This window comes from Carassius carassius, chromosome 2, assembly GCF_963082965.1.
Source record: "Carassius carassius chromosome 2, fCarCar2.1, whole genome shotgun sequence".
In the NCBI taxonomy this organism is placed as follows: domain Eukaryota; kingdom Metazoa; phylum Chordata; class Actinopteri; order Cypriniformes; family Cyprinidae; genus Carassius; species Carassius carassius.
In genome coordinates this window covers 17,710,611-17,737,225 of record NC_081756.1, presented here as the reverse complement: position 1 = coordinate 17,737,225, position 26,615 = coordinate 17,710,611, and the positions used below count along the sequence as shown (strand labels likewise).

The 26,615-nt window shown below is 38.3% G+C and overlaps 1 protein-coding gene across 1 annotated transcript in view; it reads left to right on the top strand.

Moving 5' to 3' along the window:
* The window catches only part of LOC132098680 (intermembrane lipid transfer protein VPS13C-like), a 48,825-nt gene extending 23,535 nt beyond the window's left edge, over nt 1–25,290 (top strand). The window contains exons 41-85 of the mRNA XM_059504800.1: nt 4–60; nt 399–458; nt 553–706; nt 803–922; nt 1,109–1,212; nt 1,359–1,526; nt 1,597–1,901; nt 2,101–2,248; nt 2,498–2,648; nt 2,734–2,861; nt 2,978–3,138; nt 3,655–3,908; nt 4,057–4,274; nt 4,444–4,536; nt 5,195–5,650; nt 5,751–5,906; nt 6,672–6,930; nt 7,263–7,423; nt 7,549–7,670; nt 8,317–8,614; nt 9,040–9,429; nt 9,643–9,747; nt 9,835–9,996; nt 10,081–10,206; nt 10,294–10,427; nt 11,188–11,314; nt 11,396–11,631; nt 11,951–12,095; nt 12,190–12,330; nt 12,416–12,497; nt 12,607–12,676; nt 12,795–12,906; nt 13,105–13,218; nt 14,372–14,505; nt 14,592–14,673; nt 14,806–14,919; nt 18,537–18,612; nt 18,712–18,875; nt 19,005–19,050; nt 19,203–19,326; nt 21,829–21,943; nt 23,627–23,718; nt 23,815–23,938; nt 24,066–24,149; nt 24,869–25,290. Of these exons, the coding sequence (XP_059360783.1) occupies nt 4–60; nt 399–458; nt 553–706; nt 803–922; nt 1,109–1,212; nt 1,359–1,526; nt 1,597–1,901; nt 2,101–2,248; nt 2,498–2,648; nt 2,734–2,861; nt 2,978–3,138; nt 3,655–3,908; nt 4,057–4,274; nt 4,444–4,536; nt 5,195–5,650; nt 5,751–5,906; nt 6,672–6,930; nt 7,263–7,423; nt 7,549–7,670; nt 8,317–8,614; nt 9,040–9,429; nt 9,643–9,747; nt 9,835–9,996; nt 10,081–10,206; nt 10,294–10,427; nt 11,188–11,314; nt 11,396–11,631; nt 11,951–12,095; nt 12,190–12,330; nt 12,416–12,497; nt 12,607–12,676; nt 12,795–12,906; nt 13,105–13,218; nt 14,372–14,505; nt 14,592–14,673; nt 14,806–14,919; nt 18,537–18,612; nt 18,712–18,875; nt 19,005–19,050; nt 19,203–19,326; nt 21,829–21,943; nt 23,627–23,718; nt 23,815–23,938; nt 24,066–24,149; nt 24,869–24,967 (6,771 nt within the window). The 3' untranslated portion in view covers nt 24,968–25,290. The remainder of the gene's footprint in view (nt 1–3; nt 61–398; nt 459–552; nt 707–802; nt 923–1,108; nt 1,213–1,358; nt 1,527–1,596; nt 1,902–2,100; nt 2,249–2,497; nt 2,649–2,733; nt 2,862–2,977; nt 3,139–3,654; nt 3,909–4,056; nt 4,275–4,443; nt 4,537–5,194; nt 5,651–5,750; nt 5,907–6,671; nt 6,931–7,262; nt 7,424–7,548; nt 7,671–8,316; nt 8,615–9,039; nt 9,430–9,642; nt 9,748–9,834; nt 9,997–10,080; nt 10,207–10,293; nt 10,428–11,187; nt 11,315–11,395; nt 11,632–11,950; nt 12,096–12,189; nt 12,331–12,415; nt 12,498–12,606; nt 12,677–12,794; nt 12,907–13,104; nt 13,219–14,371; nt 14,506–14,591; nt 14,674–14,805; nt 14,920–18,536; nt 18,613–18,711; nt 18,876–19,004; nt 19,051–19,202; nt 19,327–21,828; nt 21,944–23,626; nt 23,719–23,814; nt 23,939–24,065; nt 24,150–24,868) is intronic.
* Nucleotides 25,291–26,615: the final 1,325 nt, after the last annotated feature.

The window sequence follows — 26,615 nt, the reverse complement described above, 5'->3', positions numbered from 1 at the left end:
GGTATAATCAGTTCCTCAGCAGAGTCGGGTGCAGATCTTCTTGAAGTCAAGTACTTTAAGGTAACTGTGTCTTTCTGAATTACACTTATGTGAGCACAAAAGCACTATTTATAAAACATCCTGTACAGTAATTGTCAAAACGTCTTGTGTTAAGTGACTGTTTTAATCCATGCTAGAGTTGACTAATGTAAGGACATTTCATGTCTAGAAAGGCTACAGCTCTTATCTTAGAACTATTAATTTAGGTTGGTTAGGTTAATATTTCACACAATAGTGATAGATTATAGATCCTCCATTATTAATCCTAGAATTACAGTGTTTACTTCCAAGATTCTTTACTAAGCTTCCCAGGACCCATGAATGGAGATCTTAACCTTGTTTGATTCATGTCTTTGTAGGCTGATCAAAATGGGCCCAACTTTGCAAGCCTTTACCAGAATACTGAGCAGAAGATCAGTGTAAGCATTTGTAAATGATGTTAGATAATAAACAGTTTTGGAAATTGAGATGCTAACTTCAAAAGATCTTCATATTGTCTGTGTGTGTCTTTAGGTGGTGTTCTCTTCTTTAGACTTGATGCTGCATACTGAGGCTCTCCTCTCTACCATGGACTTCCTGTCTACTGCCCTGTCCAACAGCAGTCTGCCCTCACCTGAGAGAGAGAGCAAAAAGAGTGAAGACACTAAAACTACCTCAACTAAATCCAGTAAACACAGACACGCAATCACTTAAACGGACAAACATGACATTTTTGCAGATGTATCATTAAGAATGAATGAATGAAGGACTGTTTCTGTCTCAGCTGCACTGAGCTCTCCCTCTGATGGTGACATCATTGACCTGATGGTGAACATGCAGCTCGGAGCATTTAATGTGTTGGTTTGTGACCAGAAGAGCAACATGGCTGACATCAGAATTCAGGGTTAGAATGCATTCCTGCTTAGAAAATGTTCTTTTGTATTACTTCATTACTGCTACTGTGAAACTACAATAAAAATGCATAATCTTCTTTAAAATGTAAATATGTTTTTTTTTTATATTATATTATATATTTCTATTTTATTTTTTATTTTGATTTAGTGTTTATATAAATGTTCTCCTCTTGTAGGTTTGGACGGTTCTCTACAGATGCAAGGAACTCAGATGCACATGTCCACACGTTTGCGTGACTTCATCATCATGAATGTGGATCCTAAAACAATTCACAAGAAGGCAAGCTAGCTAGACCGCTACAGTACACTTTTACAGTTTACTCTTCTTGATACATTTTAATTTCCTTTTACTTGGGCTTTTAAATAAACAGGGTACAACAAAAGTGCATTAAGATTTAGTTTCTGTTTTTTTTTTTGGTTCTCTAGGCCATCTCCATCGTAGGCGACGAGGTGTTCAGCTTCAGCATGAGTCTGACACCCAAAGCCACTGAGGGGGCTGGGTATACAGATACTTCAAAGGTCGATGGCAAAGTGAAACTCAACGTGGGCTGTATTCAAGTGGTCTACCTTCACAAATTTTTCATGTCCTTACTGGTGAGTTTAAATTGCACACATAGAATGCTGATTCAAGCACACAAACACACTTTCACTTTTTTCTCTACAGAATTTCAGTAATAACTTCCAGACAGCTAAAGAGGCTCTCAGCGCCGCCACGGCTCAGGCCGCAGAGAAAGCAGCTTCCAGTGTGAGGGATTTTGCTCAGAAGAGTTTCAGACTTGCCATGAACATCAGGCTGAAGGCTCCCCTTATCATAATCCCTCAGTCCTCCACATCCCATAATGCTGTGGAGGCAGACCTGGGTCTCATAACTGTGGAGAACAGCTTCTCTCTGCTCTCAGTGAAAGGTCGTCCGCTGCCTGCTGTCATCGATAATATGGATGTACAGCTCACACAGCTAAAACTTTCCAGGTAGCCCAATGCCTCAAAGCTTATCTAGGATTCTCAGACTTACTTTTTTTTATATATATATCCAATATGTGTCCATTTAAAGATCTGATAATGAACAGAATTCATTTAATTAATTTTCAAAATCCATATTCTAGTTGTCCATTATACACTATCTCTATATATGATTCCTCTTATACATCCTTTTGTTCAATATTCTCAGAATTTCAATGGAGCAGGACTCAAATCAGCCTAGTTTAAAACTGTTGGAGCCTGTCAACCTCGTTCTGTCTGTTAAACGTAACCTGGCGGCATCATGGTACCAGAAGATGGCTGCCATCGAGGTGGATGGAGATCTGAAGCCCATGAAGGTCTGTTCACATTATGCCAGGACATATTCTCAGCTTTTTAGAGTTTTTTTAGAGCAGTCTAACAGAAGTTTTTTTTTCTTTATTGACATAATTGCCATTTGAAATGAATCTGTCGTCACAGTCTATCTCTCTGTGGAGTTTACTAGTTTTGGCTGGTCCATTTTTCTTGGATCTGGTTATAATTAATTAAATAGTTTGAGTGATTGTGGGAAAATGTGAAGATTCTCACATTTTCTGACTGTGTTCCAGGTGGCTCTGAGTCAAGATGACCTGACTGTCCTGCTGCGGATTCTGATGGAGAACATCGGAGAGGCGAGCAGTGATCAATCTGACACACCGATCGGCTCAGAGGCAGCCCTCAAACAAGAGAGCGTGCTTGTCAGAGCTCGTGCAGCGACTGGTGAGGGAAGACGGACACACACAAATATTTTGTTTAATGATTTTTCTCCTAGAGGATGCTCTGGATTTATTTGTGTCTTGTGTAGATTCTGAGATTCTTGTGGAGAAGCTGTCTGAAAGTAAACTGGGGGACACAGAGCTGCTGGAGAGTGTCAAATTCAGCTTTAATGTGGAGTCCCTTGGCCTTACTCTTCACAGTAACGATCCTGCAAAGGTGCGTATGGAGCCTACAGATTCGTGAACATCAATGACTGTTTACAGTTACAGCCCATTCATAAAGAGAGTGTTATAGCTGGTTCTCTCTCTATCGTTTGATCTCTCTTTCTCTAGCCCTCTGTTCATGAGGAGCAGTCATGTTTAGGTGAATTTATGCTGTGTAAAATGAAGACTTTAGGCAAAATGTTTACTAATGGAAACATGGAGGTCTCCACCATCCTCACCACATGCACACTAGATGACAGGAGGAGCGGTATTCAGAGAGTCACATCCAGGTAGTTTACACACACACACACACACACACAAACAAACATTTCTGGTCAAATGTTTGGTATAATTAAGATTTTGCACCAAATTAGAATGATTTCTAAAGGTCATGTGACTGTAGTAATTGTTGCTGAAAACTCAGCTTTGCCATCACAGAGATAAAGTGCTTTTTAAAATATATTAAAATAGAAAACTGTTGTTTTAAATTGTAATAATATTTCACAATATTACTGTTTATGTACTGTGTTTTTGATCAAATAAATATAGCCTTTGTGAGCTTAAATTTAAAAGTCACAATTTTTCCAATGCTTTACTGGTAATGTATATAAAAATTTATGATTTTTTTTTTCTTAATCATAACAGATTACAACTAAGAAACATATTTAATCAATATGACATTACTTAAAATGATTTAACGGACTGAGCATTTCAGAAAAAAAGCATTTGCTAAACAGTTTTACAGTCCTGTTACAGTCCTGCCTCATCCCTCTGGTCTAATCACTCCGTATTATTTTGCCCTGTAGGATGCTGGGAAGGCGTGATGAGGAGACGTCAGAGCCCATGATTGATATGACATACTCTCAGAGTGTGGATGAGCGCTCGGTGGTCGCTGTGCTGCAGAAGCTCTATTTGTGCGCTAGCGTGGAGTTCCTGTTGGCTGTGGCCGACTTTTTTGTGCAAGCCCTGCCTTCAGGTCCACCTACACAGAGAGACAAAACCAATCAGCTGCCACTCAGATATGTCTCAGAGCCCAAAATCCAGAGTGAACCTAATGCAGGTATGAAAGAATGAATCGAAAAATGTGATTTTGAGTCCTGGAAAAGTCAACATTAACAAAAAATTAATGGTCATGGAAATAGTTACAGTCAGTATATATATTTTTCTGATCAGTTGTAAATTGATACTTCATCTATCATCAACACCAGCTCCGAGAACCAGACTGCGAGCAGTTGTGGTGGACCCAGAGATTGTGTTTGTGGCTAACCTGATGAAGGCAGATGCTCCTGCAATGGTGGCCTCATTCCAGTGTGATTTTAGCTTCCTGTCTGAAGACACGGGCCAGGCAATGAAGGCCAACATCAGAAGCCTCAAAGTGCTCGCCTGCCCCTTTATCAGGACGGAGGGTGACAAAGCTGAGACCACCGTATGCTTACTGATTTCTATTGTTTTTCTGTTTTAAATCTATTTTTACAACAGGAAACAATTTTGATGCTTATATTGCGCTTTAAGAGGTGCAGTGAAAAATGTATTGTAGGCTATGTAATTGCAACTGTATGTAATGCTTTGCAAATCATGAATTTGTTTCACTGCAGGTGCTGAGACCATGCTCTGTTGAACTTGAGACCAAAATGCCAACCAATGCCCCATTAACTGGTTCAGTAACTGTAGAGGAGTTCATAGTGAAAGTGGGTGTTATCTGTTTGCCATATTTATATTTTGTGAAAGGAATATGTATTCTACCTTTTCAAAAGTTCGGGGTTGGTAAGATTTTTTAATGGTCTTAAAAGAAGTCTCTTAAGCTCACCAAGGCTGCATTTATTTGATATAAAAAAATAAAAATTATATATATATACTATAACATTTAATTCTGTGATTGTAAAGCCATTACTCAAGTCTTCAGTGTCCTTCACATGATCCTTCAGAAATCATTCTAATATACTAATTTAATGCTCAAGAAACATTTTTATTATTATCAATGTTAAAAACAATTGTGCTGTTTATTTTGTTTGTGGTGATATTTTTCCCTTCAAGACTGAATAGAAACATAAAAGTACAAAAAGTACAATACAAGCTGAAAAAGTACAGCATTTATTTGAACTAGAAATCTATTGTAAATGTCTTTAAATTACTTTACTGTCACTTTTGATTTATATATTGCATCCTGGCTAATAAAAGTATTAATTTCTTTCTGAAATAATCTTACTGATCTCAAACTTCTGAACTGTATTGTATTGTTATTTTCTGTGTAAATATGTACAATATTGTTCAAACATCTCATGTTTCACATATCCCAGGAATACATGATCTAATCTGTGTTGAACTAACATGCTTTTTCTCTCTTAGATCTCTCCTATCATTCTTAACACTGTCATTACCATCACGGCTGCCATGGCGCCCAAACCTAAAGAAGAGCCGTCACAGCAGACGTCAGATGACTTACACAGCCTCTGGTCTTTGATGAATGTGGCTAATGCAAACTACTGGTTCCTTGGTGTGGATACAGCCTCCGAGGTCACCGAGAGCTTCAAGGATGTGGACAGCAGTAAGGATGGAGAGAGCTTTGAGATGAACGTGAAGGTGGTGCAGGTCACGCTGGAGTCAGGTTTGGGGCATCGGACTGTTCCCCTGCTGCTTGCAGAATCGTCTTTCACCGGTACTGCTCAGAACTGGTCGTCATTGCTCAGTGTCTCTGCAGATATGACACTGGAGGTGAATTACTTCAATGAGACTCATGCAGTTTGGGAGCCACTGCTTGAGAGAGTGGACAACGGCAAACGGAGGTGGAACCTTAAATTAGATGTTAGTAGAATTGCATCTCTTTTTTCACCCAGCTCCAACCCTGTCAGATATGTTGCGGGTTGTTCTGTTGGTGATTATTTGTTTGTGTTTCTGTGTGTAGATGAAGAATAACCCTGTTCGGGATAAAAGTCCATTTCTTGGGGATGATTTTATTATGTTGCCAGATCCTCGCACAGCCATCACCATATGTTCCAAAGACACCATGAACATCACAGTGTCCAAGTGCTGCCTCACTGTCTTCATCAACCTGGCTAAGGTAAACCATTCAGTCCAAAGAACAGCATTCACACACACACACACACACACACACACACACACACACACAAACTCATTTTCTGAGCATGCAATATCATTGTAACATTATTTAATTTCCCCATACATTTACTTAGACCTACATTTTTGAATTACACCTGAATCTTTTTGGTTTTTTATTGATTAATTAATCTTTTTAATAAGTTGGCATTTTACATTTTCTTTTTAATGGTGTCAAATCAGCATATTAGAATGACTTCTGATGGACACTGAAGACTGAAGTAATGGCTGTGAAAAATTCAGCTTTGTGGTAACTCTTTATTTTAAGGACCTGTCCTCACGATTAACTAGTTATGCTTATTAGCATGCATATTATTAGCATATTGACTGTTTATTAGTACTTATAAAGCACATATTAATGCCTAATTCTGCATGAGCCTATTTTAGATCCCATAATCCTACCATACCTAGACTTAACAGCTAACTTACTATTAATAAGCAGCAAATTAGGAGTTTATCGAGGCAAAAGTCAAAGGTAATAAATAATTAGTTGGTAATAGTCTATTAAGAATTGGTCCCTAAACTAAATTGTTGCCAGCTTTGCCATCAGAGCAATAAGAAAGTTATTCTAGTTTTTATTAATGTGTTTTTGATCAAATAAATGCAGCCTTGGTGAGCATAAGAGACTTTTAAAAAAGCCTCACCAGCCTCAAACCTTTGAATGGTAATATATGCTACACATCTAAAAATAACATTTCTCTCTCGTCAGGCGTTCTCAGAGAGCACAGCCTCCACGTTTGACCATTCTCTGAAGGAGAAATCTCCCTACACCATCCGCAATGCATTAGGCATTCCTCTCTTTGTTCAGCACAGTGCTAACCTGCGTTTGACTGGCTCGTCCTCGCTGGTTAAACTGCATGAATTGGCCGTGGATAAAAGTGTGGATTTCGAACATTCATCCTTTGAGCGTTCATCACCACTGTCTGCCCTGCAGAGGCAGGAAAGCTGCTTATTCAATCTCAGCATAGGTCAGTAACACGGACAACATACACCTCGTAAACTGTACAAATGCCTTGGCTAATGCCTCACCTAAACCTACCTAGACAGCATTTTTTGGGCATAATATGTTCTTAGAAAGTTCAAGCAGGTCTTTAATCCCCAAAAATGCTGTCTTGGCAGGTCACTCTTAAAAGTTTTGAACAGTCTAAATTCCTATACAAAAATAAAAGAAGTCAGATCTGTTGTTCTATTTGTTAAATTACCTTTATATATTTTGATGTTATCCTATAATATTTCAGCTATAGTCTAATCATTTTTAGGTCATGAATTATAGGTAAATTCATAAATGTCCCCTGTGCAGTTCCCTCAGGTTACAGTGAGATTTCAAATATCCCGTTGGGTAAGCCTGGCCGTAGACTCTATAATGTCAGAGGACCCATGCAACGGGATGCTGTGTCTGTTCTGCTTCAGATCGATGCCAGCGAGGGCAACAAGGTCATCACAGTACGCTCCCCCCTACAGGTTCGTCTGCTCACTTTAACTACAGAGTCCATACATCTGTTTACTTGTCTGGATAAAGAAATCATTAGTGAAAATGACCCTGTCAAAATCCCTGTGACATTGATTTCTTTTTTATGTGTTAACAGATTAAAAACCATTTTTCGGTGCCTTTTGCCATTCTGAAGTATTCTTCTGAACTTGGAGGGATGGTGAATGTAGGGGTTGCCGAGCCTGAGAAGGAGTGTCATGTTCCTCTAGAAGCTTACAGGTATAAATGAAGGACAAATGTAATTGCTTACTTCATTTGATTGAATTTTGCATTCATATGAGTCAAATACCGTGAAGAGCAACTTCTTTCAAGAAGAGCAAGAAGTTCTTTCACTACATATCATGCATATTTACTATTCAGTCACTATATCAGAGGTGTCAAACTTATAGTTTTTTTTTTTAACCTAGGCATACACATGTGGAGCACATGATGAACAATAGTCTAGAATCAACTTTATGCTTTGTTATGAATTAATTTCATATGAACTAATCCAAATGGAAACACTTGCTAGTTGCTTATTTAATGCACCGGTGGGCTTTAGATAACATCTACATTATATGAAATTGCTAATTGGAGAATATAAATTAAACACAAACACACAAAAAAACACATACTTTAGATTTTTTTCCACATAACTGCTCTTGGTTGGATAACTGTAGCTTTAATTTGCCATCTTAGAGTGAATATTAATACAAAGCTAAAACAAAGACCTAAAAATGGTCCAAAATAAATACATTAAAGAATTCTGCTACTCTGTCCTGCGGTAACTGGAAATATATATAGTTTTCTTTTCCTTGCAGGCAGTGTGTTTTTATTGGTTTTGTGCTTTATGATGTAACTTTCTGTGCTCTGTGTATTACTTCAGGAGTCAGTTGTTCTTGCTGCCTGTCGGTCCTTTAGAACATCTGTATGGTGCGTCCACCACATGCATCGCATGGAAGGAGCAGGTGCATGTGAGCTTAGAGGTTCAAGCAGTGCTGCAGTGTCCCGCAACAGACAGTAGCTTTCTGCCACTGGTGGTGAACACACTGGCCGTGCCTGATGACCTCAGCCACATCGGCAGCCATGAGGAAGGGGACTGGGACCCTGCTTACGTCATCCACCTGCACCCAGCTGTCACTCTCAAAAACCTGCTACCTTACTCAATACGTTACCTGCTGGAGGTGCAGAATATTGCTGTTTTGATACACAAATGCCTCAGCACATTTGGCATACACATGTTGGGGCTTGTTGACATTTTTATGTTTTTGAAGGAAGGCTGCATCAATTTAATAAAAAATACAGTAAAAACAGTAATATGGTGAAATATTGTTACAATTCAAAATAAGTGTTTTCTATTTTGAGTCTTCAGTGTCACATAATTCTTCAGAAATCATTCTATTAATTTACTCAACAAATACATATGCATATAATGATAAAAAATATAATGCATCCTTGCTGAATAAAACTATAAAAAAATCATAATCAAAATCATACTCGCCACAAATATTTGTATATGACACATTTGTATTGATTATAAAATCAGTATTGACATCAGTGTAATATTAGCCAGCAGTTGTTTATTAGAAACGCATCTCATCTCCCACAGGGTTCTGCCGACTTCTACGAGCTTCAGGAGGGCAGTTCGGCGGATGTGCTGAATTCGAATGTTGGCGGTGAATTAATGAAGCTTGTTTTGATCAAGTACCACGGTCGCAACTGGAATGGAAATATGAGGATTAGCAAAGAAATGCCTGAGTTCTTGTCCATCAGCTTCACCTGTGACACACAAGAAGGACTGACCGTGGACCTGTGTGTGCATGTGTCTCGAATGAATGGCAAAATGGTCCTCTCTGTTTACAGTCCGTACTGGATCATCAATAAAACGTCCCGTGTGCTGCAGTATCGTGCAGAAGATACATATATGAAACACCCATCTGACTTCAGAGACGTCATTCTGTTCTCCTTCAAAAAGAAGAATTTCTTCAACAAGAATAAGGTTGGATTGGGCTCTTTGGCAGTGTTTGATGGATATGCCTGTACAGCTATATTAGCCAAATATCTAAATCAATTAAATCATAAATATCAACATGAAGCTTAATGTGTTTGGGCTGTAATGTTCAGAAAGCCATGTTTTACTCCACTGTTTTAGATTTTGGTACGAAATGTTCTGCAAGTACTTCATAAATGTACATGCTGCTCTTCCTTTTAGTTGCAGCTCTGTGTGTCCACCAGCTCATGGTCCAATGGCTTCTCGCTGGACACCGTTGGTAGCTACGGATGTGTCCGTTGTCCAAACAAAAGCGGGGACTACTTGGTAAATGCTTTGAACATTTAATGAAATAAGATCAGAGATGCACTCTGAGAGTGATTACATTTGACTAAAATCTGTTTTGATGTCCAGGTTGGGGTTAGCATCCAGATGAGCAGCTTTAATCTGACACGGATTGTTACCATGAGTCCTTTCTACACGCTAGTCAATAAGTCCTCGTTTGAGCTGGAGGTTGGAGAGGTGCAAAACAACAATGGTTTCAGCTGCAAGTGGCACTACATCTCCTCCACAGAGGTCAGTGCTGAATTCATCTTTTATTAAAGGCAGAAGTATTCCTACACCATGTGTGTGTTTACCGTATGATTGTGTGTGTTACAGTGTTTGCCTTTTTGGCCTGAGGCCAGCACTGGGAAGCTGTGTGCACGAGTTGTGGGATCTGAATCTAGCTCCAAATCGTTCTTCTTCAACAAGCAGGACAACGGGACTCTGCTGCGCATGGAACAGGTGAACATGATCTGCCTGTAAACATGATGCTAAATATACTTTATTGAACCATACTGATCGCTTAATTCTAATCTTGGTTCCCATCAGTATGGTGGCGTGATAGTGGATGTGAATATTGCAGACCACTCCACTGTCATCAGCTTCACTGATTACTATGATGGAGCTGCACCTGCATTGGTTTTGAATCACACAACTGCAGCCACTGTCAACTTCAGACAGAGGTCAGTACCTCTTCAGTATTTTACTTCATATATACTTGATGAATGAAAAGTCTGAATATGTCTGATTAGAAAGTCCCTGAAAAACATTTCTGTGATTATAACGATGTTTCAGTAGTTAATAGTATCAATACCATAATTTCGCAAATCTTTTTTACTAGTTATGATACCATAGCAAAAACTAATTGTTATTAAAAAACATTGTTATTTAAACGTTAATGTAAATAATTACATGAGAACAATGTTTACTTACATGAGAAATACTTGAAGAGTATTACTAGGTTACTAGAAAAAAAGGTTACTAGAAATATAAATAAATTGTTTGTTTGATTTTTTTTTCATTTTTTAAATTTTTTATTTATCAAATAATCCTGAAAAAAAAAAATATATATATATATCACTGTTTCCACACATTTATCAACATTGATAATAATAAGAAATGTTTCCTGAGCACATTAGAACGATTTCTGAAGGATCATGTGAAATGATATACAGTACTAGGGTGGACTAAAAATTCAACTTTGCCATCATAGGAATACATTAAATTTGAAATTATATTAAAATAGAATATATTTTAGTTTGGCCAAATTTAAATAGTCTAATGCACAGATTCAGTACAGTATTCAGTTTTCATGAATTCAAATGAAGTGCCTTTTGACCATTCATAAGCACACCTGTATGATTATCAGGCACAAATGCTCCTTTTTATCAGCTGTGGTACCAAAATAATGGTACTTTTGACTGTGTCTCTGTGCTTGTGCAGAGGCTGTGAGGAGTCTTGGGCACTGAGACCAGGTGAAGCTCAGCGTTTTGCATGGGATGATCCAGCAGGGGAGCGGAAGCTTTGCTGGAGCTGTGAGGACCACAGCGGAGAACTGGACCTTGTAAAGGTTAGAGAGAAATCCTGGGTTAGTGAATCTCATGATCTGCTAATATTACTGGTCATGTCATTGCCATGTTGTTTTCTTTAGGACGAGTGTGGGCAGTTTGCTTACAGCAGCTTAGTTCAGATACACTGGGTGTCTTTCCTGGACGGCCGACAGCGGGTGCTGATCTTCACTGAGGATGTTGGCATAGTCTCAAAAGCACGGCAGGCAGAGGCACTGGAGCAGTCCCAGCAAGAAGTCAACATTTCATTAAAGAACCTGGGCCTGTCACTCATCAACAATGACATCAGGCAGGAGATCGCATACGTTGGCATCACCAGGTAACTAAACCCACACACAGCAGCCGTAAAATTACATTACATTATTAATTTAGCTGACGCTTTTATCCAAAGCGACTTACAATTGCTATATATGTCAGAGGTCGCACGCCTCTGGAGCAACTAGGGGTTGTCTTGCTCAGGGACACATTGGTGTCTCACAGTGGATTCAAACCCCGGTCTCTCACACCAAAGGCATGTGTCTTATCCACTGCGCCATCAACACCCCACTAATGAATCAATCAGAAAGATTATGGACTTTTAAAGAGGAACATAAATGCCACTCTTGTGATTGTTGATGGTTAAGAACTGTGTTTTTAAGTTCTGGTGTGGTTTGGGAGATGAGACCAAAGAACCGCTGGAAGTCCTTTAACCACAAGAACATTGGACTGTTGGAGAAAGCCTACCAGGACCTTATCAACAGCAAGAGTGAACCAGGCTGGACTAGACTAGAAACTGGCCTAGAGGTAATAAAGGATTTTACTGAAAAAAGTTTGATTAGTAAGATCATTATGATGCTGAGACATTATCGTCTTCTCTTTTTTGTTTATATTAAAACAGGTGAACTTTGAAAGATTTCCTATGGTGATGAGACAGCCAATTCCCTGCGCTATCAGGAGAAACTTCCTGCCTGGCATTCGTATTGAGTTGAAACAGTCGCCTCACCAGAGGAGTTTACGTGCACAGCTCTATTGGCTACAGGTAATGCCCACACACAATGTACCTGTTGAATATCACACTTCCATCATTTTTGCCATTTGTTCAATTGTTATGTGCACCATTCCAGGTGGATAATCAGCTTCCTGGAGCTATATTTCCTACCGTGTTTCATCCTGTTCCTCTTCCAAAATCTATTGTTCAAGACTCAGGTACGAGCACCAGTTAGCATATGAAGGCTTCATTTAGGCTAATCCGCTTCTGAGTGCACATTTAGAGTGAGTGGACATGAACACACCATATCTTAACTTTTATCTTTAGAGCCGAAGCCGTTTATCGACGTTAGCATCATCACAAGGTTTAATGAGCACAGCCAAGTCATGCAGTTTAAGTAAGTGATGGCACAGTTATTTCATAGTTTTGATGACTATTGTTTTAATTTGGGAAATATAGTGAAGTAAAGAATGAGTAGATCCAGCCTTTGACTGGCATCGTTTGTTTTTGTGTAGGTACTTTATGGCATTAGTGCAGGAGATGGCAGTGAAGATCGATCAGGGCTTCTTGGGAGCAATCCTCGCCTTGTTTACCCCAGCTACCGACTCCCAGGATAGTAAAGAAAGGGTAACTACTGCTTTTTTCTGACATGTGTTGTTGTCAGTAAAAAATTTTTACTAATAAAATAATCCATAATGATTGCATTAGTAACCACTTCCTCCAAAATTACTTTCTTTTGTTCTTGTGTTGTAATCCCGTGTGGCTTTATGTAATGTGACTGAAGAGGGGACTGGAGACATCAGTTTGTGTTTCTCTCTGCTTCAGAATAAGCTGATAGAGAAGGATCTGGAGGCGCTGCAGGCTCAGCTGATGGAGAGCTCCATGACAGACACCTCAGGCCTGAGCTTCTTTGAGCATTTCCACATCTCTCCTATTAAAGTAATGAACCAGCACCACTGTCCACTCCAAAACACAGCACATGTTCTCTTCAGGCTCACTTGTCACAGAATTCTCAGAAAAGACCTGCTCTCTAGTTTCAGTTTTTCACATGCAATAGCATGGCAGGACTGTTACATACAGTGCACTACCATTCAGTACATTGGGGTCGATAAAATGTTTCTCAACAAAGTCTCAACAATATTGCATTTATTTGTCAAATATACAGAAAAACAGTATTATTGAGATGTTGAATAACATTGAATTAAAATAATTGTTTGGAAAAATATGATGACAAAGCTGAATTTTCAGCAGCCATTACTCCAGTCTTCAGTATCACATGATCCTTCAGAAATGTCTTAATTATTTTATTATTATTGAACATGCTGAAAAACTGTGATCTTTAATTCTTTGATTTAATAGAAGGTTCAAAAGAACCAGGTTTATTTATAATAGAAATCTTAAAGGGATAGTTCACCCAAAAATCTAAATGATGTCATTAATGACTCACCCTCATGTTGTTCCAAACCCGTAAGTCCTTTGTTTATCTTTGTAACACAGTTTAAGATATTTTAGATTTAGTCCGAGAGCTCTCAGTCCCTCCATTGAAGCTGTGTGTATGGTATACTGTCCATGTCCAGAAAGGTAAGAAAAACATAATCAAAGTAGTCCATGTGACATCAGAGGGTCAGTTAGAATATTTTGAAGCATCAAAAATACATTTTGGTCCAAAAATAACAAAAATTACGACTTTATTCAGCATTGTCTTCTCTTCCGGGTCTGTTGTGAGAGAAAGTTCAAAACAAAGCAGTATGTGATATCCGGTTCGCGAACGAATCACTCAATGTAACCAGATCTTTTTGAACCAGTTCACCAAATCGAACTGAATCGTTTTAAACGGTTCGCGTCTCCAATTTAAATTATTTGCGTCGCGTGTTCCGAAGATAAACGCAGGTCTTACGGGTTTTGGACCAACATGAGGGTAAGTTATTAATGACATAATTTTAATATTTGGCTGAACTAACCCTTTAAATGTGTTTATTCTTTTGTAATAATGTCAAATGATTAATAAATTGCTAAAGGATTTCCTTGACAGGTAGCCACATCAAACTGTAAAATGAGATGTGATTGTTTATGACTGTGTGTGTTCATGTAGCTGCACCTGAGTCTGTCTCTGGGCTCCAGTGGAGATGAATCTGAGCAGGGTGATATGGTTGCAATCCAGTCCGTCAACCTCCTGCTCAAAAGCATAGGTGCCACACTCACTGATGTAGATGATCTGATTTTCAAGTAAGACTTTGAGCTGTGCATGCACCCTAAAAATGTCTTCCACATGAGCGTCGACTGACGTCCTTTTGTCTCACTCTTTGTTACAGACTGGCTTACTTTGAGGTGAAATATCAGTTCTACCGACGAGAGAAACTGATGTGGACGGTGATCAGACACTACTCTGAACAAGTGGGTGATCTAAATACACCCTCGTGCAATGTCAGAGTTCATTACATGAACAAACGCTCTCCAACACAATTACATTTTCACTTGAAATCAATGTATCAGAAGGATGTTCAGAGTCTGTTTCTCTCCTCATAGTTCCTAACGCAGATGTACGTGCTGGTTTTGGGTCTGGATGTTCTTGGAAATCCATTCGGGCTGATCCGAGGCTTATCAGAAGGAGTGGAGGCTTTCTTCTACGAGCCCATCCAGGTCTGACACATGCTGTTCATTTATCTGTTCAGGCCACATCATTTCATTCACTACAGATGTGAGTGTGTTGTCTTTCAAATGACAGACATGAGTACAGCTTTGACTACAACCCGAATTCCGGAAAAGTTGGGACGTTTTTTAAATTTTAATAAAATGAAAACTAAAAGACTTTCAAATCACATGAGCCAATATTTTATTCTCAATAGAACATAGATAACATAGCAAATGTTTAAACTGAGAAAGTTTACAATTTTATGCACAAAATGAGCTCATTTCAATTTTGATTTCTGCTACAGGTCTCAAAATAGTTGGGACGGGGCATGTTTACCATGGTGTAGCATCTCCTTTTCTTTTCAAAACAGTTTGAAGACGTCTGGGCATTGAGGCTATGAGTTGCTGGAGTTTTGCTGTTGGAATTTGGTCCCATTCTTGCCTTATATAGATTTCCAGATGCTGAAGAGTTCGTGGTCGTCTTTGACGTATTTTTCGTTTAATGATGCGCCTAATGTTCTCTATAGGTGAAAGATCTGGACTGCAGGCAGGCCAGGTTAGCACCCGGACTCTTCTACGACGAAGCCATGCTGTTGTTATAGCTGCAGTATGTGGTTTTGCATTGTCCTGCTGAAATAAACAAGGCCTTCCCTGAAATAGACGTTGTTTGGAGGGAAGCATATGTTGCTCTAAAACCTTTATATACCTTTCAGCATTCACAGAGCCTTCCAAAACATGCAAGCTGCCCATACCGTATGCACTTATGCACCCCCATACCATCAGAGATGCTGGCTTTTGAACTGAACGCTGATAACATGCTGGAAGGTCTCCCTCCTCTTTAGCCCGGAGGACACGGCGTCCGTGATTTCCAACAAGAATGTCAAATTTGGACTCGTCTGACCATAAAACACTAATCCACTTTGAAATAGTCCATTTTAAATGAGCCTTGGCCCACAGGACACGACGGTGCTTCTGGACCATGTTCACATATGGCTTCCTTTTTGCATGATAGAGCTTTAGTTGGCATCTGCTGATGGCACGGCGGATTGTGTTTACCGACAGTGGTTTCTGAAAGTATTCCTGGGCCCATTTAGTAATGTCATTGACACAATCATGCCGATGAGTGATGCAGTGTCGTCTGAGAGCCCGAAGACCACGGGCATCCAATAAAGGTCTCCGGCCTTGTCCCTTACGCACAGAGATTTCTCCAGTTTCTCTGAATCTTTTGATGATGTTATGCACTGTAGATAATGAGATCTGCAAAGCCTTTGCAATTTGACATTGAGGAACATTGTTTTTAAAGTTTTCCACAATTTTTTTTACGCAGTCTTTCACAGATTGGAGAGCCTCTGCCCATCTTTACTTCTGAGAGACTCTGCTTCTCTAAGACAAAGCTTTTATAGCTAATCATGTTACAGACCTGATATCAATTAACTTAATTAATCACTAGATGTTCTCCCAGCTGAATCTTTTCAAAACTGCTTGCTTTTTTAGCCATTTGTTGCCCCCGTGCCAACTTTTTTGAGACCTGTAGCAGGCATTAAATTTTAAATGAGCTAATTAAGTGGATAAAAGTGTAAAATTTCTCAGTTTAAACATTTGCTACGTTATCTATGTTCTATTGTAAATAAAATATTGGCTCATGTGATTTGAAATTCCTTTAGTTTTCATTTTATTAAAATTCAAAAAACGTCCCAACTTTTCCGGAATTCGGGTTGTACATAGAAAAGAGTGTGTCAGATATGATACCACAGGTATTTGAGGAAAAAATGTAAATGTCAGTCACCACTGTAATGCATGTAATGCTGTATTATGGCCATTAAACTGACCATCAAATCAGTTAATCCTTAAATTAAACAATACCATTTTAAGATATTTTTAGAGTGGGAAATGATATGTACATGTATTTTTATATACAGTCGTGGCCAAAAGTTTTGAGAATTACATAAATATTGGAAATTGGAAAAGTTGCTGCTTAAGTTTTTATAATAGCAATTTGCATGTACTCCAGAATGTTATGAAGAGTGATCATATGAATTGCATAGTCCTTCTTTGCCATGAAAATGAACTTAATCCCAAAAAAACCTTTCCACTGCATTTCATTGCTGTCATTAAAGGACCTGCTGAGATCATTTCAGTAATCGTTTTGTTAACTGAGGTGAGAATGTTGACGAGCACAAGGCTGGAGATCATTATGTCAGGCTGATTGGGTTAGAATGGCAGACTTGACATGTTAAAAGGAGGGTGATGCTTGAAATCATTGTTCTTCCATTGTTAACCATGGTGACCTGCAAAGAAACGCGTGCAGCCATCATTGCATTGCATAAAAATGGCTTCACAGGCAAGGATATTGTGGCTACTAAGATTACACCTAAATCAACAATTTATAGGATCATCAAGAACTTCAAGGAAAGAGGTTCAATTCTTGTAAAGAAGGCTTCAGGGCGTCCAAGAAAGTCCAGCAAGCGCCAGGATCGTCTCCTAAAGAGGATTCAGCTGCGGGATCGGAGTGCCACCAGTGCAGAGCTTGCTCAGGAATGGCAGCAGGCAGGTGTGAGCACATCTGCACGCACAGTGAGGCCAAGACTTTTGGAAGATGGCCTGGTGTCAAGAAGGGCAGCAAAGAAGCCACTTCTCTCCAAAAAAAACACCAGGGACAGATTGATCTTCTGCAGAAAGTATAGTGAATGGACTGCTGAGGACTGGGGCAAAGTCATATTCTCCGATGAAGCCCCTTTCCGATTGTTTGGGGCATCTGGAAAAAGGCTTGTCCGTAGAAGAAAAGGTGAGCGCTACCATCAGTCCTGTGTCATGCCAACAGTAAAGCATCCTGACACCATTCATGTGTGGGGTTGCTTCTCATCCAAGGGAGTGGGCTCACTCACAATTCTGCCCAAAAACACAGCCATGAATAAAGAATGGTACCAAAACACCCTCCAACAGCAACTTCTTCCAACAATCCAACAACAGTTTGGTGAAGAACAATGCATTTTCCAGCACGATGGAGCACCGTGCCATAAGGCAAAAGTGAGAACTAAGTGGCTCGGGGACCAGAATGTTGAAATTTTGGGTCCATGGCCTGGAAACTCCCCAGATCTTAATTCCATTGAGAACTTGTGGTCAATCCTCAAGAGGCGGGTGGACAAACAAAAACCCACTAATTCTGACAAACTCCAAGAAGTGATTATGAAAGAATGGGTTGCTATCAGTCAGGATTTGGCCCAGAAGTTGATTGAGAGCATGCCCAGTCGAATTGCAGTCTTGAAAAAGAAGGGCCAACACTGCAAATACATAAATGTCATGTTATTGTCGATAAAAGATCTAAAAGCAGTTTAGCAGCAAACTTTTTGAAAACTAATATTTATGTAATTCTCAAAACTTTTGGCCACGAGCTGTACAGTATGTAGCCTGCTATATTATTAATTAAATGTCTATAAATGTATATATATATATATTATTTATTTATATGACTTTAATATATTAAAATTCCGCTTTTTGTCTCGTGGTTCTACAGTTCGATTTAAAAAAACTTCTACATTTCTGACAGTTCTTTCATGTGTCAGGTTTTACAAGGTTATCATGTTATGATTTGTGTCGATTGATAACATTTGTTTGTGTGTGTGTAGGGGGCTGTTCAAGGACCCGAGGAATTTGCAGAAGGTTTTGTTATCGGTGTTCGAAGTTTACTGGGCCACACCGTGGGTGAGACTCCCTGCTTTCCTGCTTTTCTCTCTCAAACCCACATACAGTATACTCACAGAGGATCCTTAATGCACATTATTTTTGACATTATCTTTCTAGGGGGCGCAGCTGGCATGGTGTCTCGTATAACAGGCACTGTAGGAAAAGGCTTGGCTGCCATCACTATGGACAAAGAGTATCAGCAGAAACGGAGGGAGGAGATGAACAGACCCACTAAAGACTTTGGAGAGAGTCTGGCTAAAGGAGGAAAGGGTTTCCTCAAGGTACACAAATAGAAAAGAATCCAAGACGACATCAAAGCATTTTCCTTTCCAGTTTATGCAATATAGATAATACCACTCCATTGTTTTTTAGCATGAACTGACTTCTGTCATTCCTCTGTTCTCCTTCAGGGAGTGGTTGGTGGAGTAACAGGAATTGTGACTAAACCAGTGGAAGGTATGGCTATTTACTGCTCATGCAACACTCACTTGTATAACTTTGATCTTTTATGTATTCAGTAATGCCAAAAATGATTGGGAATTGAAAATGCACAAATACATATAAATCCGACCTTCACAGTGATGCATAATATATTGTCATGGGTTTAGGGGCGAAGAAAGAGGGGGCTGCAGGCTTCTTCAAGGGCATTGGGAAAGGCCTGGTTGGAGTGGTGGCCAGACCTACAGGGGGCATCATAGACATGGCAAGCAGTACTTTTCAGGGCATTCAAAGGTGAGAGACAGATGCACATGAATATTATATCTACATCCACACATATAAACACAGGCTCACACATTCGGACAGCCATGTACACATATACCACCGCTCAAATGTTTTGGGTTTGTAAGGTTTTTTTTTACTTATACTGGCATATTAATTCAGCAAAGACACATTAAATATATTTCAAATAGAGCTATTTTTAATTTTTATATTTCACAATATTACTGTTTCTGATCAAATAAATGCTGCCTTGTTGAGCATAAGAGACTTTTTTATTAAAAAACAAAACAAAAAAGAAAATCTTACTGACCCCAAACATTTAAGCGCATAATTCTTACTTCTAAATGATTTTTGTTTAAGCAATATTTTGAACCCAAAACTTGTATGTGGTCATAATAATACCACAAGTGGTTTTACAAGGGCACACGTTTAGTCATTTTTGCAGAGTAGAAATCTTGTCATTCCTACTGATGTGCACTTTACATACACATTTTGGAAAAGAAAATTAGATTAATGATATCCATTAATTTTCTAATATACTGTCAGCTGTCAACTGAGTGTCGGTGTCCTAATTCGTGTCTATGTTGTCTGTTTTTTGTTTTTTTTCTCACATTGTGTTGCTTTTGTTTTTCTGTGTGTCAACTAATTTTGTGACTCTTTCTTTCATGTTTTTCATAAGTTAATTCCTGGATGTGTTTGTTCTTTTTAGTTCAGTGAGTATTTGGAAGCTCATGAGTGTATATATGTACAAATGTGCATATGAAGGACTGAATGACTGAAGTGTGAATGTATGTTACCCAAATACATGACGGTGAATGATCCCTCTGCATTCACTCAGTAGGGTTTGCTTGTTTTCTTGGGTCTAACAAAAGTGAATTTTGCAGCATGAAAGAATTTTTAATCTACAGGGAATGAATGGTTGAAAGGTAAGCATTGCATCATGGGAAGCAAAGGATGTGAGCTGTAGTGCAGAGCATTCTGCCATAATCTACAGTTCAAGAATCCCCTTATAACTGGAGTAATTAACATGTGCCTATTTTCCATCATTGTTACATTTGCTTCTGATCTCCACACCCCTTTCACTGGTGCATTTTGGGGCCAATGGAAAGTCTGATGAGCAGAGCACAGTACAAAATAAGTACAGATAAGCACATATACTCATGTAATATGCTCCTTTAAACCAAAGGTTCAAATGGTGTGTAATAGTCATCATTTACTCACCTTTATGTCATTTCAAACCTGTTTGAAATTCATTCTTCTGTGGAACATAAAATAAGTTATTTTTTTAAAATGTTCCATGGACCCTTTTTACAGACAAGTTTGTATGTGATAACGAGTTATTATTAACATCATTAATCTAGTAAAGAGTATATACTTTTGTTTCATTTCACATTATTTCGGGCTCAAAGATCCATATCAAAAGACAAAAATACAAACATAAGCAGAAAACACACATACACACACAAGTCTGACCAGTGTAATCAGTCTCTTTTTCTTTCTTTTTTTCTTTTATAAAGTCAGAGAAATGCTATCATGCATAGTTTTTTCTTCTTTAGCTATTGGAGCAAATGGAAATTCAAAAATGATATTTGTTGTTGTGTCCGTTTGCCGCTGTTTTAGAAATTTACCAAACTTTGATGACTTCTGCTGTTGACATCTGCAATGACTGACACCTAATGTGAAAAGGATCTATTGAGTTTCATTATATGGACAAATTCATCTTTTGTGTTCCACAAAAGGAAGAATGTCGTAAAGATTTGGACCAACATGAGGTTGTGTAAATGAGTGTAATTTTGGGTGAACTTTGGATAATGTCCCTCTTTCTGACTGCTCTGCTTGTCAGACCCAGTCCTCTGCATGAGCTCACTGCGCTGGACTCTATGATACAGCACTGCCTAGTGTGACCATGCACTCTCCAACCAATAGCAAAAGAAGCATTATGATTTCAAAGGCAGTCGATGACCAGGCTAACCAAACACATTGTGCACCCACGCCTTTAATTCTGCCCTGGAAAGATTAATTGGCCAGTCTGTGGTGTTCCTGCCCCTGGCTTTTTCATGCCAAACCTTTCACGACAAGCTGGAACAATGATGCCCCCGACAACCCCTCCAGTGATTCTCTAGCATATATGCACTCAATCATCACCATTCATTCTGCTCTCCATCTTATACACTTGAATCAATCTACTGTCTGTATGAACTAATCATATTGCTTTTCCATGCTCCAACTATAGAAGTAACCAAAGGTGAGAGAGGGCTCAAGGAATCAACACACTGCACGCAATAGCACAAAGAAACTTTGTAGTTTGATGATTTTTAAATGACTCTTGAGATGAATTGTATTTGTTCGAGGCTGTTCGGGCATGAACTTCATTTGAGTAGATTCTGTTCACTACCTGTTGTTAAGAATGACTCACCCATTGCCCACACATTTTAGATGAACAAAAAACACTAGATCCCAGGATGTTATCTTTGTGAGAGTTATGTAACATGCTGCTGATGATTTGATTTGCAGAGTGGCAGAATCGACTGAAGAGGTGACTAAATTAAGGCCAGTGCGTCTCATACAAGAGGACGGCATCCTACGGCCCTACGACCAACATGAGTCGGAGGGCTATGACCTCTTTCAGGTGAGGTCACCTGTCAACCCCACTGACCAGACTACTAGACCCTGATGAGATGGATTTTAATCAGCATAACCCTCCGTTTTAATTTACAACCACTAACTACTAACAGCCAAATTGTTTTAAGGACTGGAGTCAGTTTGACAAATGAAGGCAAAACCATTGTTTTTTCATGAACTGGTCAATTTCAAGATTTTGGACTATTTTGCTTCCATAGCATTGTCATATTTCGACTATTCCTCATGCACTGAGCAATAAAACTCCACTTCAGTAGGACTTACATGCACTAGATTTATTCTTATTTATATTCAGAAGGTTTTTACAGAGGGGTTCGTTCATATATAATATATCATCCTTATTTATGAAACATTTTATTCCTAAAAATGTGTAGTTTTTTTTTCTATCTCCTGAATGTTAACAGCACTTTCTGATTTATGGAATAATGATAATAATAATGATAAAAATATTCTCTCTAAAATCCTCTCTGTAAAACCTTCTCAGAGGTTGAACTGACTCCTGCCATGCTGTGAAGAAATTAATTCCTGTTTGCCTACTCATTTTTTCTTTTTCTCTCTTTTCTGTCCTTTCCCAAATGCAGCCTGAGGAAATGTAAATTGGGAGTGGGAGATGGGATTGGAACTATTACCTTAAATATGTTACTGAAAACATTTGAGAACACAGAGATATTGTAGCACTTAAATGAACCAAACTGGATATCCAGTACTGGACTCAGTCTAGCCTGGTCCACCTACAGTAGAATGTTACATCATTGTGTTTAGAAAATTATATATTATCCTAAGTCTGCATCTGAAGTTGTCTGTCTTGTGCACTTTTATGAATGTGCTACTTTTCTTATCTAGAAAACATTTGTTTTGTTTATTGAAAATAATTTCAGCATTATACCTCAGACATTTTTTAAGTTATAACAGTTTTATATCAGTATAATATATATATATAATTGCATTTAGTAGTTATATATATATATATGAACTCACTAGTCAATATCATATTTCTTTCTAGAATCTATTATTTGAAATTCACAAAAACAAGGTCATTTTAAGACTTTAGAGCCACACTGGCAAACAATAACAGATTTTCATTATTAATATTTAAACAATTATAAGATTTGTTAGAAATAGGATGTGGAACTTCCAAAGTTGATCTATTTTTCTAAACTTCATTTTAGTTTCTTTGAATTTATGTCTTTAAATATATTTCCATGAATCTCAAGTCTGTTAACACAATATCACAGTCTATATAAAAGTCATTCATTAAAAATATAATGTAAACATTATGAATACATAAAAATGCATATTAATATATGCAAACCTATATTTATGCACTAAATAGGCATTTTACAGTGCATGTTGGAATTAATGTCTGATGTATTTTCCTATATTTATATGCTATATCTTATATGAGACGCATGGTTCATAACTGTCGTGTGATTGTTTGTTTTAATGTGGCTTTACTGTATTGTAATTGTATTCATTGAAGAGGTTGCTTGAGGCCTGTGTTTTGACCCAAATAATCTGGAATAAATCAATACTCCTCTTTGCCACGATTGGTTTTATGCATTTTCTGATTTTTTTAGTTAATTTTGATGCAGGTCATTATTGCTGAAAATACTGCGGTGCAGTCACTACTGTATTTTGTGTATTGTGCTGTATGAGTGTGCATGTTTTTCAGAGGTCTGAGATTAAACAGTTGAAGGGAGAGATCTTCAGAGAGCACTATGTGTACCCGGGGCGCAAAAAAACAAACATCATTATCACCAACAGGTATTCCAACAACCGAAAAATGATGAAACGGTGGCATTTTGCCAGTTTTCCCTCCTCCATATGTTCTTGCTGTGTGTTGGTTTATTTATCATGCAGGAGAGTGATGTGTGTGAAGGAGATCGACGTGATTGGACATTTCAATAAAGAATGGGAATGTAAATTTGAGTACTTTCAAAGCCCTCCAAGCACAGAAGGAGGAGATTTGAAGATATATTACCGGGTACATAAATGGCTTCCTTTTACATGCTTCCTAACAGCACAGTGATAAGTGTATAATTTAAAACATACTGATCAAGTCATGATCAACTAATTAACATTGCTTAACAACCATCTGGATGTCGGTGCAGGAACACAACAAATTAAACCTCATTAGGAAGGATGGACAGACGCCTGTCAAAGTGATACACATGAGACATGCTGACATGGCTGAGGTAAAAATCACAAGACATGTGGCTTTTGTGTGTGTGTGTGTGTGTGTGTGTGTGTGTGTGTGTGTGTTTGTGGATTATAAGTTAAAACTGCTGCTTGAAAATGATTTAGCTTTTGAAGGGATAGATCACTATTGAAAAATTGCTGAAAATGCATTCATCCTCGGCCCATGTAGAATATAGATGTGTTTGTTTCTTCATCGGAATAGATTTGGAGAGATGTAGTATAACATCATCCTCAGCACTGAATGGGCGCCATCAGAATGAGAGTTCAGAAAGCCTAAAAAAAACCAACATTGTGGATTGTGATATTTTTATAAGATGTCATGCTAATGGCACCCATCCACTGCAGAGGATCCACTGGTGAGCAACTGATCTGTTTTAAATGAAGAATCAATCTCATCTAGATCTTGCATGGGCTAGTACGTTTTCAGATCATTTCTCATTTTTGAGTAAACTATTCCTAAAATGAATGTAATTTCATTCATGTGAAACTGGCAAGCAAAATGTCAATGTCCAGTGTTGAACATGACACTTTACATTTAGCTTGCTGTTTCAGAGATGCCAAGATGTGATTAAGCTAGTTCTACAGGTTGCACTAGTTTTATCTCCTTCAAGCTCACATGCCTTTATGCTGAGTAAAAGTACAAAATGACTGCTCTTCATTTTCTGTCAAGAAGAAGCGGTGGCTTCTTTGACCTCTTTTGCTTCACACTCCACAGAGACTGCGACAAGGAATTGACAGTGCCCAGTTTGCACGCACGCAGTATCGGATGGCACGGCAGAAATCACAGCGCTTCATCAAAATGGGCAACATTTAAATCAGCCAGTCGAACCATGTAAATGCATTCCCACATCTTAGTTTAACATACTGCCTAGCATTCAAAGCATCAATTATGTATAGAAATATATGTTAGCAAATGTATTAGTTAATCTTTAATGTGTCTGAATTTTTGGAGTAAGAACTACTTTTTTATGTTTTAAGCACTTCCTCTTGTGTTTTGCTCAAGGTCTTTTTGATGGGATAAAAAACAAATATGGAAAAGAGATTTCGTTGTTAAATATTTTGTTTGATTATTTTGCACTTGCCATAAAAACATACATCGCTTCGATATGTGCAATATGAGTCTTGAGCAGTTTAGCTCACTTATCTGTCAGGAAAGAATGGTATACAACATTTTGTGTTCTAGCTCAACACACATAATACACAAAGTTGCTCTCAGCTTCTTAAAAATTTTAACCCTACAAAATTGTTCTCTCTCGTATTGTTTTAAAGACACACATATGCATCTTTTATCCGTTGCAGAGGGAAGTCAGTGTACTATGAAAAAAAGTTACAATTACAGACCACACCTGCTATTTGAGGTGGAGAATATGATATAAGCTTTACCTTTCATGATTACTTGTTTGTTTTGGAAGTAACCAAGAAATTGTTAAAGGGTGTGTGTCTATATGGCAATGAAAGATTGGGCTGTATTCCACAGTTTTCCCACAATGATGTACAGTGAATAGATCCTCTCCATGTTGCTAAGTAACTGGGCTTCCTGTATGTTGGTGCAAGTTGGCCTGGTGTGGGCAGGAAAGGAGAGGTTGGTTATCCCATGCCCTAGCGCTGGGTATTTCCATGTCCTCTTATTTCCTATACATCAGTTGATAAGACATACACCCACAGGTCAATGCCACTGTGTGTAGACAGCTGTAACAACTGAAGACACCAAATGTCCTAAATAATCTCCACTTATCCATTGCAAACACTGGGAATGTCAGGGGTTACAAAAGAATTTTCCAATCTCATCTGCCTCTCTACATAATAGCTGTTCTGAGAAACATTCAGTTTACTGTAACTCTTATCACAACCTCATACGTCAATGCAGCACAGTAAATCTGCAGTATCTCAGATCAGTCTCATGACTGAACTCTACTGTAAAAACTATCATGGGTTCATGCCACTGTAATTAAAACTATAGTATTGCACCTAAAATTAAAAGCTTAAGAGAATCCAGTTGGCTAAAAAATAAGGGAATATAACATTACACATTATTTTCATGACATTTTAATATAATTACATTTCTAACAAAGCTCTGTTGTGCATTATATAATATAGTAATGTTTATTCTCATACATAACGTTATTAAGTATTATCTAGCAGATCTATATTTTATACTGGGAAAATTGCGTCTTTAAAAGTTGCAATTCTCAATAGTAAAATACTTTTAAAAACTTGAAAAGACCTAATACCTAATAAATGTTTTGGACTCGTCATAAATCTGTTGTTTCTCTGTCTTTCTTATAGTGATTCTAGCTTTAAGATAAACTTCTTCATACACGACCGACCACACATGCGCCTCGATCGATTCTTGCAGGCTCTGAACGGTGTTTAGCGGAAGTACGTCAGCAGTAGAGTTGTGACGTTCGCGAACGAACCGATTCTTTTGAACGGCTCATAAACATGAACGATGGGAGCCGAGT